The sequence below is a fragment of the Sminthopsis crassicaudata genome, chromosome 2 (genome assembly GCF_048593235.1).
Source record: "Sminthopsis crassicaudata isolate SCR6 chromosome 2, ASM4859323v1, whole genome shotgun sequence".
Taxonomy (NCBI): Eukaryota; Metazoa; Chordata; class Mammalia; order Dasyuromorphia; family Dasyuridae; genus Sminthopsis; species Sminthopsis crassicaudata.
Genome location: NC_133618.1, coordinates 290,632,956 through 290,648,020, shown reverse-complemented (window position 1 = coordinate 290,648,020; position 15,065 = coordinate 290,632,956). Strand labels below are relative to the sequence as shown.

The window sequence follows — 15,065 nt, the reverse complement described above, 5'->3', positions numbered from 1 at the left end:
GAGCCTAAATTTGTATCTTTACATTTTCTATCTATTGTTCCTGATTCTGCCTTCTGGGACCAAATAGAACAATCCCTTTTCTAATACCTGTACTGAGAGAAAGCTTTTTAAATATTTTTTAAAAATTATATTATCTCTCCAGGCTACACATTCCTATGGTCTTCCTGCTGTATGTCAAAAATTTTAGGCCATTATTATCTTAATTAAATCATTTAAATAAATAAATAATATGCACACCAAAAAAATGGCATTATTCATCATTACTCATTATCTATCCTAGATGGAGTAAATCCTACCTTGTGGGAGGAGAACATCAATCAGCCATTCGCTGTGATCCCTATAGAGAAAAAACACCATATTCCACATTTTAAATACACTTCAACATTGCCCTCTAAATGAGTGCTTTGGAATACCCCCTGTTGCTAAAATCCTTTTTATAGAAATGGAACATAATTAAGAGTCCTATCATAATAAACATTTAAAATGTCTGCTTCTTTGAGGTTAAATTTAAAATTATAGACATTTCATCATGTTCAGTTATTTTTAAATGATGCTTTCCAGATGCTAATTAGGCCAGAGAAAATATAGTATGATCTGTGCAGAGCCAATTGTGATTGCTGCAAAGCTACTAAGCAGAAACACCTATCTGAAATACATGTTAAATTTGGAAGCCATGGTTTAGATTCCATTTACTTAAAACCAAGACTTGGTGACAAGGGACTACTTCAAATCTAAGGCTAAATTCATTAAGCATTATTGTTTTCCCTTGCTGCTTATAGTGTCACTTTGCAACTGTTCAGTGTAGAGAGCTTCTAGAGGAAGCTTAGGAATGCATTTAATGGTACACAACAAAAACTTTAAAGTTAATTATTGAACAAGTTTTAGAGAAATGTGGCTCATGGTATACAAGGCTAATGCCAGAAGGACTTTGCTCCTAACCTCATTATGACTCTTCATTTCATTTGTGACATCAATGATTTTACCTACCCTGCGATGCGCTGGCTACATTCTTCACAAAGGTATAATGGTGGTGGTTTATCTCCTAGAGCCACTGACAGAGAGGGGTCTATGCACATCTGAAACAAAAAAGAGAAGGCCAAGTGAACATTTCTCTTCATGCATAATAGCTTCCTTGTTGCTAAAATAATAAACTGATTAATTTTAACAAAACTAATAATTCCTTACATTAATACCTTTCACACATTCCTCTATTTTAAATATTGCCAAAACCCTTTGCAAAAATGATCTTTATTTTACATAAGGCCTGAAAAAACCAAATAATTTTTCAAGAATAGTCATTGGCAAAGCAAGCAACTGGCCCACTTCTTTCTCTAAGTAGTCTCTTTCTACTATATAGAATCACTTCTCTCCAAGAAGGTAGCCCAATGTTTCCATGAAAATCTAGAGAGGCTATAAATATTATTTATTTAAAGCTTAAATTAGCTATTATAACTCCTCATTGTTACTATTAATTTTTAGTCTAAACAGCCATATCTTGCACAGACCCTGAAAATATTTTTACAGGGTATATAATTTGTAGTTCAGTTGTGTCCAACTCCTCATGATCCCTTTGGAGATTTTCTTGGCAAAGATACTAAAGTGGTTTGCCATTTCCTTCTCTGGGGACTAAGTGACTTCTCTGAATGTCAATGAGTGTCAGAGGCCAGATTTGAATTCAGGTCTTTGTGAGTTCAGGCCCAGAGTTCTCTACCCACTGCCATAATATATTACAATAGATCTTCCCAGTTGAATATGAATATCACTGGAGTTGAAAATAACTTTCTAAAGTAATAAACAGATATAATATCTCTTCAGGAGAAGGAAAATGATTGATCATTCTTGAGGAAAATATAATTTTTGTATTATGTAATTATAATATAATTTTTTGTAAAGATAGTTATGGTTTGGGAAAGTGCTACAATGTAAGGTAGTTATACTTTAAGCAGTTGGCTTTTCTTTGTTTCTCAAAATTAGGACCCATTTTTCTTTTCTAAGATGCTAATATGGAATCTTTTGGTTTTTTTAACATTTTCATTCAGAAATTGGATCATTTTAACTACAATTGAGCTATGATTTCATTGACCAAGAGGTTTTCCCCCTCCAGAATAAGAATCATAGACTGTGATTCTAGAAGGAACCTTCAGGATCATCTTGCCAACTTGCTCATTTTACATAGAAAAAAAATTGATTTCTGATTCCAGAAAGAAGTTATTTGCCCAAGGTCATATAGCAAGGAAGGAGCAAGACCTAGACTGAAATCAGATCTATTAACCATTTTAATTATAACACTCTGCCTCTGCTCTGATTGACTATCTCTATTAGATAGCTGTCTTGGGAACCCAGCTGGTCAATTGTCTGCATTTTCTAGCATTTCATAGATAAAACATCCAGAAGGCCAACTGAATTTGCTACTTTTCAAGAAAATGTTCTAAGAATGAACAATTTACAAGAAAGTCTGTTTGTCTAATTTTTCAAGGTCATTTTCAATTCTTCCTTGTCTTCAAAATATACTCAACCCCTGCTGTGCAGTTAATGTGCTTGGAACAAAGTCTTCTGAAATTTCTTTCTACTCAGCAACTATAAAAACATACCAAAGCTGCTTTATTTAATTGTACTTGCTGATTTGGGGGGAGGGGAGGACAGAAAGGGTACCAGATCATATTAACCCAATCAGCCTTTCATTTAAAATCCTAAGTCTGAAGGAGTTTCGATGATATGGAAAAATAGTGGAAATGTAAATGCTACTAACAAAACTAGAAATAAAGTAGATGCTCATCAGTAGGATCATGGCTGAACATGAATTATATACAAATGTAAGGTATATCATTGCATCAAGAAACATGATGAATGAGTAATTTAAAGAAATTGGAAAGAGTTTTATGAACTGATAAAAAGTGAGAAGAAACAGGAAAACAATATGCATTGTTGGTTGGGAAAAATATGCATAGCCTGGTTTAGAACTGGTTGGGTAGTGGTCAGCTGGTTCATGTCCTTCATTCTTGAAGAGGACCAAAATGACATCACTATGTCTTTGTCAAGTCACAGTGTGTCCGACTGTGGCTGATCCGACCAATACAAGCTTAGAGTGCTCTCCCACAGATGGGACACAAACAGTTAATATGAACATCTGGGGAGGACTCTCTAATTGTGCACATCTCACGTTTCCTTTGGGCTAATTCAATTCTGCTTTGCTCATAGAGCATCTCTTGATAAGGGCACACCATGCTTGGTGCTCCTGCACCAGTGTCTCCCATGTCATACAATTGATTCTGAAGTGTTAATAGATACCTTCAGAGTGTCCTTGTATCACTTTTTCTGATCACCTTGTGAGCGCTTGCCCTATGTGAATTCTCCATAAAATAATTTTTGACTACAATAATGTAAATAAGAAGAATGTTGACATGATGTTGGGTGCTCTATAATTACAATGACCAATCTTGTCTTTTAGACAAAGTGAGGAAACATACTTCCCTCCTTTCTTTAGAGAGTTGCAAGATTACCAGTGCCAAAAATTGCTGCCAGCCATTGTGGCTGCCTTGGTTAGTTTTACTTAACTGGAGCCAAGTTTATGCTCTGTTCATTTTCAATCTCTCCCTAACTACTGTCTGGCAAGCAATAAATGCTTACTAAATGCTACTTTATCAACTAGTTGACTTTGACTTTCACCATAATATATGAAAATTAGGGACTGTCTTTTGCCTCTTTTTGCATATGCCTACAACCTAGAAGGTATTTAATAAATGTTTATTGTCATACCAAAATAAAAACATTTTATTTTTTTCTATTTTCTAGAGCATAATTTTCTAGTATTAATGTGTATATTTGGTAAAAAGTTAAAATATAAGCAAGGTCTTTCATTGCTTTCCTCCCACCACAATATATAGCAACCTAGGCAACTGCCTTCTATTGTCTGCCCACCAGTATATGAATTTCTACCCAGAGAATATTAACGTCTCATTTCCCAAATACATGACCATGTGCCACTTAAAATGTTTTAAGTAAAAAAGATTTTGCATATAATCTACATTTAAAACAATTTGCATGGTAATAAAAAGTTATGAGTAAACTGAATTTTGAATATGCAACTGCCTACTGAAAAAGACAGTGAAATTAGAATGTCAAAAGGAATTTAGCATGTGAATCTAATCTAGAAATCTCTAAGGATCATCTCTCCTCTCTCTCATAGCCAAACTCTCCTAGAAAAAAATCATCTATATTTATTTTTTCCACTTCTTCCCTTCTTCTTCAATCTTTGCATTCTAAACCATTAGCAAGCATTATTCATAATGGTTATAAGTTCCCAATAAGAACAGGGGTGAAACAAAGATGTCCATTATCACCACTATAATTCAATATTGTACTATAAATGTTGGCTTTAGCAATAAGAAAAGAAAAAGAAATTAAAGAAATTAAAATAGGTAATGAGGAGTTAAAACTATCACTTTTTGCAGATGACATAATGGTATACTTAGAAAATCCTAGAGAATCATCCAAAAACCTACTTGAAACAATTAATAGCTTTAGCAAAGCTGTAGGATAGAAAACAAATCCACACAAATCATCAGCATTTCTAAATGTTACTAATAAAGCTCAGCAGCAAGAGATAGAAATTCCATTTAAAATAACTATAGATGAAATAAAATATTTTGGTGTTTACCTGCCAAGACAAATCTAGGAATTACATGAACCCAATTATGAAACTCTTTTCACACAAATAAAATCAGACCTAAACACCCGGAAAAATATCAATTGCTCATGGGCAAGTCAACAATTCTGTCTAAGTTGGTCTACTTATTCAATCAAACTGCCAAAAATAATATTTTATTAGAATTAGAAGAAATAATAACAAAATTCATGTGAAAAAACAAAAGATCAAGAATCTCAAGGGAATTAATGAAAAAAAAAAATACAAAGGACAGTGATCTAGCAGTATCAGATCTAAAACTTTATTATATATCATGGAAAACATATAGTACTGCCTAAGAATAGAATGGATCAGTAGAATAGGTTAGATACACATGACACAATAATCAATGACTACAGTAATCTAGTGTTTGATAAGCCCCAACTCTCTAGCTTCTGGGATAAGAACAATTTCAACAAAAATTGCCAGGAAAACTGGAAAATAATGTCAGAAACTTGGTTCTTCTCAATGGTTCAGTGATCCAGAGACGTCCCAATACCCCTCCCCCCCCCCCCAGCCAGCCCTGCTGAATAAGCTAGCATCTTTGATTCACAAATCCTGGTCAAAAGCACCCTTTTGAATTCCAATGATATCCGGGCTTTCCCAGCCCCCACCGGATCTGAGCTAACTTGGGCTTTCCCAGCCCCCCACTATCTGCTCAGGTTTCCCCAACCCCCACAAACAGCTTCTTCCTTATCTAAAAACCTATTGAATTCTATTCAATGCTAACCCTGGCCTAAACCAGCCAGGAGCCTGGGACTCCACCCATCTTCAAGGTGCATAAAAAGGAAACTCTGGAGTCCACTCCTTGCAGGAGCCCAAACATAGCATTCGTACGTCAGCCATGCCAAAGGTTCCTATCTGCCCAGCTACCAGCTCTGGCCCTGGTGTCTTTCTACCTTTACCCTTACTTCCAAATACCTACAATAAACTTTTTTTTTATCAATCTAGTTTTTCAGGCCTGTAAATTCCTTTACAGGGGACTCTGTGCTGTCATTAGATTATCCTTGCACCAAACCAAAAGGAGTTGCCTCTTTCCTAACTCTCATCATATTCACTTTTTTCTTTTGTTTTTTTTTCTTGTGGCTTTTTTCCCTTTTATTCTGATTTTTCTATCCCAATATGATTCATAAGGAAATATGTAAAAAAATGAATATACATGTTTAAACAAAAAAAAAATCTTTGTATTCTGTTCTGCAACCTCATCATTCAAATGAAAATGTTCTCTCCAGTAATATCAATCAACTAGTAATGGTCCAATACAATGGCCCTTCAACCTTTTTGAGCTCTCAACAGCATCTAGGACACTTCCAACCATCTTCTCTTTCTGGATATTCTGGGTTTTTAAGAATTTTAAAAGATTTAAAGGATTGGATAAGGGAATTGTGAAGTTGTCAGGTTTGATTTGGTTTGATTTTATAAGGAAAAGACAATTCACTGGGGATGACATTTAAGAACAAGAGGAGAAGATACAGAGAAGAGAGCAGCTGCAAAGATACAGAGGTAAAGACAGCAGAAGGGCTAAAAAACTGTTTCTGGGAATTTGAGGTAGAGGAAAGTCATCTAAGAGAAGGCTTCAACTGAATGATTCCCGAGGTCGGATAGAATTTGTGTCATTGGTCAAGAGCTCCCATGACAACTATTGTCCTTAGTAACCTCTAGAATTTATCAACCCAAAAGTTGACTACAATTGTACATCACCAGATAGTCAATATCAAAATTGGATCGATTATATACTTTGCATTCAAAGATGCAGAAACTCTATATAGTTAAAACAAGATGTGGAGCTGACTGTGGCTCAGATCATACAATTTTTATTGCAAAATCCAGTATTAAAATAACAAAAATGGGGAAAATCACAAAACCAACTCAGTATGACCTAAATATATCCCTTATGATCATGAAGTGCAAGCGATTAATAGATTTTAGGGATTATATCTGGTGAATAACATGCCTGCAAATCTATGGGCAGAGATTCACAATATTGTACAAGAGGTAGCAATGAAAAAAAATTCGAAGAAAAAGAACAAGAAAGCAAAATGCCTGTCTAATGAAGATTTATAAATCACTGAGGAAAGAAAGAAAGCAAAAGGGAAATGAGAAAAAGAAAGATGTATCCAAATGAATGCAGAATTCCAGACAGCAGCAAGGAGAGGGAAGGTTTTCTTAAATGATCAATGCAAAGAAATAGATTAAAAACAACAAAATGAGAAAGTCAGAGATCTCTTCAAGAAAATTAGAGACATCAAGGAAATGCTTCATGAAAAAATTGGTATAATAAAAGCCAAAAATGATAGGGACTTGGCAGAAGCAGAAGATACTAAGAAGAAGTAACAAGAAAGCAAAAGAAAGAAGTTAACATCATCAATAATCATGATGGTATGGTTAACTGATCTAGAGCCAACATTCTAGAGAATTAAGTCAAGAGGCATTTCTAATGATAATATTAGTAGAGGTGATGGAATTCCAGCTGAGCTTTATATTTAAAATCCTAAAAGATGATACTGTTAAAGTCTTACACTCAACATGACAGCAAATTTAGAAAACCCAACAATGGCTACTGGATTGGAAAAGATCAATTTATATACCAATCCTAAAGAAAGTGAGCAGAACCAAGAGAATATTGTACCTAGCAACAATAAGATTTTGTGATGATCAACTGTGCTAGCTCTTTTCAACACTGAGGTGATTTTAGGCAATTCCAACAGACTTGTGGTGGAAAGTGCCACCCACATCCAGAGAGAAAACTATGGAGACTGAATTGGATCAAAGCATAACATTTTCACCTTTCTTTTTGTTGATTTTTTGTTCATTTGTTTTTTCCTTTATCATATGTTTCCCTTTTGATTTGATTTTTTTCATAGCATGAAGAATATAGAAATATCTTTAGAAGAATTGCACATGTTTAACCTATATTGGCTGGCTTGCTGTCTTGGGGAGGAGGAGGGAGGAGGAGAGGGAGAAAAATTTGGAACACAAAGTTTTGCAAAGGGGAATATTGAAAACTATCTTTGCATGTATTTGAAAAAAATTATTTTAAAAAAGGCAATGCCAACGAATGTTTAAATTACCAAACATTATTTCACATGTCAGCAAGGTTATGCTTAAAATTCTGCAATCTAGCCTTCAGGAATATGTAAAACAAGAATTACCAGAAAAGCTGTCTGATTTTTGGAGAGGCAGAGGAACTAAAGACCAAATTACCAACATTCACTGAATTATGGAGAAAACAAGAGAGTTCCAGAAAAAAATGTTCAGTTATGTTTCATTGATTGCACTTTGACTCTGTGGATCATAACAATATGTGGCAAGTTTTCAGAGATGAGATTACCAGATCATCTTACTTGTCTTCTAAAGAATCTGTATACGGATAAAGAAAGAACAGTTACTCAACATGGAACAACTGTTTAGTTTAAGATTGTAAAAGGAGTATGACAAGGCCAGGCTAGATGAATCAAAAGCCAGAGAAATGATCTCAGGTATACAGATGATATCACTCTGAAGGCAGAAAGTGAAGATGAATTAGGAAGTCTCTTGATGAGGGAGAAAGAAAAAAGCTGGCTTGAAGCTTAGTATCAAAAAAAAAAAAAACCTAGATCCTGGCAACTGGTTTTATCATTTCCTGGCAAATAGTGAGAAAATAAATGGAAGCAGCATCAAATTTTATACTCTGGGCTCAAAGATCACTGCAGATGGTGACTGCAACCATGAAATTTAAAAATGCTTGCTCCTTGGAAGGAGGCTATGGCAAATCTGGACAGCAGGCTAAAAAGCAGAGTCAGAATCTTGCCAACAAAAATCCATATAATCAAAGATATGGTTTTTCCAGTAGCAATATATGGCTGTGAAAATTGGATTGTAAGGAAAGCTGAGCACTGCAGAATCAACACTTTCAAACTGTGTGCTGGAAAAGAGTTTTGAGAGTTCCTGGGACAAGAGGGAGATCAAATCAGTACTTAAAGAAATTAATTCAGACTATTTATTGGAATGTCAAATACTAAAGCTGAAACTTAAATACTTTGGCTACATAATGAGAAGACAGGACTTATTGGAAAAAACCCTAATGCTGGAAAAGATTAAAGAAAGAGGACAGCAAATGATGAAATGGAATAGATAGTGTCATGGAAGAAAGGAAGATGAGTTTGGACAGACTTCAGGAGACAGTGGACGTAGAAGGGCCTAGAATGTATGGTCCATGGAATTATGAAGTCAGACACCACTGAACAACTGAACAACAAAAGATTTGGAAAAGATGCTTTTCATTAGAGCTTGAGCCACCTCTGGCTCAAGAAGGAAATGCAGAAGGAGATGAGAGGACTTATATTGCTGATTAGACAGAACAGTACCAAGTGAGTAAATAATTGGCCAGGCTAGTCCACATGGCCCAGAGATAGTTTCATTAATACTGTAGTCGACAGGCTTAAAGAAAAATCATATTTATATTAAAAATTAATACTTCCTAAACAGCCTCTCAATGACACATTTTTTTTCAATAATCAAACATTTATTAAGTACCTGCTATGTGCCAGAGACTGTGCGAAGCTCCATGTATACAAAATTAAGCAAAAGACAGTTCTTCAATTTGCAAGTAGTATAGTGAAGCTCAAAGTCAACTAGTTGGTCAAATAGAGGATTTCCCCAGTGTAAGAGTGATGAGGTTTAACAGTTAAGTAATGAATAGAAAAGCAATTTCATATCATATTGAATTCTGAGGTCTAGAGTTAATTGCCCAAAGCATGAATTATCCTCCCTCAGATATTTTCCATGGCAGGTTGTCACTGGAAGCTAATGGATATATAAAGATAGATTTTTTTTAAATCCTTGTAGATGGATCTCATTTTAAACTGATGCATTCTTCAAAAGTAATATATAAATTAAACTTTTGCCATTGAATCCAATTTTTTCATTCATTTATATTTTAACTTTAGGAATATTCATCATAGCTAATGAGTGTTTTGGTGAAAAAATATGATCCAGTTTACATGTGTGTTGTAATATATTATTTAAGTATTTGATTTAATATATTTAATATCCATAATATTCATTTTGCCTTATTAAATTATTACTTATGTTTAATATCCAAAAGAATTATTATTGTGAGTAGCTAATTCTGTAAATTAAATTTCATCATTTAAAAAATCATTTAATCATAGGGGATGAAGAATTAGAGTGATCACTAGAGTAAGTATATTTTCCCAGGACCCTTAGAAAGTTTGGATGAAACCTTATAATGGTGATATATCTCCAAAAACTTAGATGGGCTACTGTGTAAGCAGGCAAAAGGAACAAAACAACTTCAAAGATAAATGGGGTGTCTCATCTATCTAGATGAAAGGAGTAAGGGCCCAAGTCCTCCCTTGATAGTGATTTTATCCCACCGTGGATTCCATTTTTGCAGAGAATAGACATTCTTGTTAAAGTCATCACTCCCTTTCCACTTCTATCTCTTAGAATTCTCAGCTTTCCTCAAAACTCAGCTTAAGCACTTCTTGAAGTCTTTCCTGATCTCCCATTTGCTATTTCACTACCATTTCTCCTAAAAAATTATCTTGTTTTTATCCAGTATTTTATGTCTTATAAAATATATTTTATATTTACTCCAATCTTTACATGTTATTTCCCCAAATAAAACATAAGCTCTTTGTAGACAAATCTTCATTTTTTATCTTTGTGTCTGCAGCACCTGTCCCAAAACCTGACAAGTAACAGGTACTTAATAAGTGTATGTGAATTGATTGATCAATGTCAACAGTCTCATTTTATAGATGAGAAAACTGAGGCCCAGAGATGGGAAGGGACTTGCCTACACAGTCACACAGTGAACTTTTTGCAGAGCCAAGGTCTCCTGATTCCCAATCTGGTGTTCTTTCCTTAACATCATGCCATCCTTCACGTAAATATTCCAGATTTAGGGATGTACATGTGTTTTACTAAGCACACCAGCATCCTACTCCACCATGGTTAAGAAATTACATCCCTTAAAGTAAGAGATTTGTGATAATGATCTTAGCAGAACCATTACGGTACTGCATACATTATAGAACTTGACCACTTGCCAGTGCCTGAACTCAGCTCACCCTTATTGTTTTGCTTTAACAATTGGACAACTAAATTTCCTCCTAGAAAAAGTAGGTATTTTTGTCACTGGGAACTAATTGATAGATAAAATTATATTTTTAAGTTCTTATAGATGCATCTCATTTTAGACAACTCATATATTAAGCCATATACACTTTTTTAATGATGAAATTAAAAGGTGAGAGAAGAATGTACTGGAAGAAAGGAAAAATGAGAAATGGAATGGTGAAAATTATCTGCCATTAAAAAAGAGGCAGGAAAAAAAATTTACAGTGAAGGGGAAGAGAGGGAGAAGAGGATTAATGAACCTTACTCTCTCATCAGAATTGGCTCAAAGAAAAATAACATACATACTCAATAGGGGTAGAGAAATCTATCTTACCTGCAGGAGAATAGGAAGGGAATGGGATATGGGAAGAGGGGAAGGTGATAAAAGAGAGGGCATATTGAGGGAGGGAGTGCTCAGGAGCAAAACACTTTTAAAGAGGAACAGGGTGAAATGAGAGAAAATAAATGGGGAGAAATACAATTAGCAATAGTGACTATAAAAAAAATTTTGAAGCAAATTTCTTTGACAAAGCCTCATTTCTCAAATACAGAGGAACTGAGTCAAATTTATAAAAAATAATAATAATACGGGCCATACCCTAATTAATAAATGATCAAAAGATCTGTGCCCAAAAGGCTACAAATTCATGCATATCAGTTGACCTAGCACCACTATTAGACATGAATACCAAAAAAGATTCAGGGAAAAAAAAAACAAAAAAAAAAAAAAGGAAAATGATCTATATGTACCAAAAATATTCATAGTAGCTCTCTTCTCAGAACAGAAAATAAACAGAAATTGAGTAGATGCCCATCAACTGGGGAATGGCTCAATAAACTATGGTATGTGTTTGTAATAAAATATTATTGTTCTCTGAGAAATGATGAGCAGGATACTCTCAGGAAAAAAAAACCTGGAAAATCCTCCATGAACAAAGTGAAATGTATTGTATATAAAGTAATAGCAGTGTTCTGGAATGACCAGCTATAAATGACTTTATTATTCTCAGTAGTACAATCATCCACATCTACTGTGAAGGACTTATGATAAAAATCCTACCATACCTAAAGAAGGAACTGATAGAGTCTGTATATAGATTGAAGCATTCTCTATTACTCTCTCTTTCAACTTGATTTTTCTTGAAGCTCTTTATGTTCAATAGAGTGAAAGGTCTTGACTTTTATAGAAATGATTTGCATAACTTCATATGAGGTTTCTTAATTGTGAATGGAGATAAGGAAGAGAACCTAGAGTTCAAAAATATTAAAAACAAATTTAAATAATATTGTTTTGAATGTAACTGGAGAAAAGTATTAAATAAATAAATTTATAGGTAAGGCCAAAAAAAAGTTATCTATAAATTGAACTTTTGCCAATGAGTGCTACTTTCCTATCTATTTACACTTTAACGTTAGGAATATTTTACCTTGATTCCTGATTAATCAACAGTGATCCCTAACACTTGAGCTAAAGATTACTGTTTCACCTCATTCCTAGAAGAAAGAGAGCTGAATTTGGAGGCTGACTTGAATTCAAGCTGTGCTCCTTTTTAGCTGCACATTTTTGGGCAAATCACTTACCCTATACAAGCTTCAGTTTCCTTTTGTGAAATTTAAAAAAAAAAAAAAAAGAATGATAGAATAATCTTCACAGCCCCTTTTTGCTTTAAATTGCATGAAACCCATAATATCTGTACCAAAATGTCTGAAGCACTGACTGAGTAGATTCGTTTTGGAGTGTTTTTTTTTTGTTTTGTTTTGTTTTGTTTTTGCTGAGTCAATAGGAGTTAAGTGACTTGCCAGAGTCACACAACTAGGAAGTGTTAAGTGTCTAAGGACAAATTTGAGCACAAGCCCTCCTGACTTCAGGGCTGGTGTTCTATCCCACTATACCACCTAGCTGCCCTTATTTCTTTTTTTTAATGAATGTTGAAAACTATCTTTGCATGTCTTTGGAAAAATAAAAAGCTATTTTAAAAAAACATTCTTGTGAGAGAATAAATCCACAGACTATGTGATTTCAAGCTTTAACTTCTATGGAATTGTTATCTATGGGGAGGAGGAAAATGACCCATGATCCAACTAAGTGAAATCACTTATCTGAATACTATTTGAAAGATCTGTTTATAAGCTCATCTTTTGTATTAAAAGGGCTATTTCCTCCATGTTTTGTTTTGGGGAGGCAACTGGGGTTAAGTGACTTGCCCAGGATAATACAGCTAGAAAGTATTAAATGTTTGTGGCTAGATTTGAACTCAGGTCCTCCAACTCCAGGGCTGAAGCTCTATCCGCTGTACCATTTAGTTGCCCCTCTTCCATTCATTAAAAAAAAAAATAAACCAACCCATATTAGACCATACCATTCCCCTCAGGCCCTATGTCTCCTATCTTTCTCAATCATATTCCTAAAAGAAAGTATCTACTGTTCTTAATTCCACTTTCTCTCCTCTCACTCCTCAATCCTTTGGGTAAACTATTTGGCTTCTGACTTCATAAATAAAAATAATCCCTCCGGGGGCGGAGCCAAGATGGCGGAGAAGAAACACACGACTCTGTGAACGTCCTCACTCCCTCACAACCAATTAGATAAATTAAGTCTCAGAATTAGCTCAGGACTGATAGATACCACAAGGACTGGAAGCACGACTTACCAGCTGAAGAGAATCTGGAGTTTCAACAGGAAAGGTCAGTTCTCAGGGGAGGAATAAGAGAGACCAGCACAGACAGTGGGGTAGTGGCACACTGCGCCCATTGCGCTGGGAAGGGCTCTGGGATCAGAGAAGCCACTGAGGTAAAGGAATCTGGCACAGGCTGTTAGCTCTTCTCTGCTAATTATTTAGCAGTTCAGAAGAGAAAGCCAAAATATTTTAAAACTCAGATTAGATTTTCCCCGACCCTGGGGGGTGACTCAACAGACTCGGCACCAGGGGGTGTGGCCTCAGCTACCACCTGAGAATAGTTAAGAGACTGACAAGTGGGTGGATACGGCCCAAGGCAACACACACTGCCTAGCTTAGCTGGAGGGAGTGGAACTCAGCTCCAGGAAGTCCCAGAGAAGCGGAACCTTTGAACTAGGGACCGCGGTTTCTGGCAGACACTTCCAGTTTGAACACAGGGGCTTCTCACGTCACCTGCTGCAGACATCCACTCCTCACCCGGACACATAGGCTGGGCTTCGTGCTGTCTTTACTATTCTACGTCCTCAAAGCACTGTAGTGCTAATCACCTCTGAGGCACTTCCAGGGAGGGGGTGGGGAACTCTCTCCCAGAGCTCTCTCTTAGCTCAGGCGCAGGAGCCCCTGCATCCATCCGGTCTGGGAGGAAGCTGGTAAAGAAGTAAATAATTTCCTACCCCAGGGACAGACCCCAAAAGATTTTTTTAAATATGAGCAAAAAAGCTAGAAAAACCATAGATTCCTTCTATACAGAGAAAGAGCGGGTATCCAACCCCGAGGAAGTTAACAGCAGAGAGTCAGCAGATAACAACCTAAAGGGGAACGATTCCTGCCCCCCATCACATAACTCTCTCCTAGAAGAAGCTCTTAAAAAATTAAGGGAGTTTGAAGAAAAATGGGGAAAGGAAAGGGAAGCTATGATAGAGAATAACAACGTCCTGAAATTGGAGTTGGAAAAAATAAAGAATTCACAGGAGATGCAGGGAAACAAAATTAGTGAATTAGAAAAGGTTAAAAAAACACAGGAAAGTAGGATTTCTGAATTGGAAAAGATAAAAAAGTCTCAAGAAAATAGAATTTCTGAACTGGAAAAAGAAAATAATTCTCAAAAAAAAAATTAGGGAAATGGAAAAAAATTCAATAGAGCAAAATAATTCATTTAAAAACGAAATTGGGCATTTACAAAAAGAACTAAAAACTGTGAAAGAAGAAAATAACTCCTTAAAAGTCAGGATGGAACAAATAGAAATGAATGATTCACAGAGAACCCAAGAATCAGTCAAACAAAACAAAAAAAATGAGAAGCTGGAGAACAACGTCAAATACTTACTGGGAAAATCTATAGACCTGGAAAATAGATCTAGGAGAGATAATCTGCGGATTATTGGACTTCCAGAAAACTATGACCAAAAAAAGAGCCTAGATTCTATTTTACAGGAAATTATCAAAGAGAACTGTCCAGAGATAATAGAAACAGAAGGGAAAGTAGATGTGGAAAGAATTCATCGAACTCCTTCTGAAATAGACCCTAAAAAAAGAACACCACGGAATATTGTGGCTAAGCTGCAGAATTACCACAC

At 35.4% G+C, this 15,065-nt stretch overlaps 1 protein-coding gene across 13 annotated transcripts in view; it reads right to left on the bottom strand.

Moving 5' to 3' along the window:
• The window catches only part of UNC79 (unc-79 homolog, NALCN channel complex subunit), a 318,327-nt gene that overhangs the window by 236,278 nt on the left and 66,984 nt on the right, over positions 1-15,065 (bottom strand). For 12 of the 13 annotated variants that reach the window (XM_074289679.1, XM_074289683.1, XM_074289680.1 and 9 more), the window contains exons 9-10: positions 988-1,076; positions 297-337 (exon numbers count right to left, since the gene is read on the bottom strand). In XM_074289679.1, coding sequence (XP_074145780.1) covers positions 297-337; positions 988-1,076 — 130 coding nt within the window. Of the gene's footprint in view, positions 1-296; positions 338-987; positions 1,079-15,065 lie in introns of those variants that run through there. The other variant, XM_074289691.1, reaches the window with a different exon arrangement.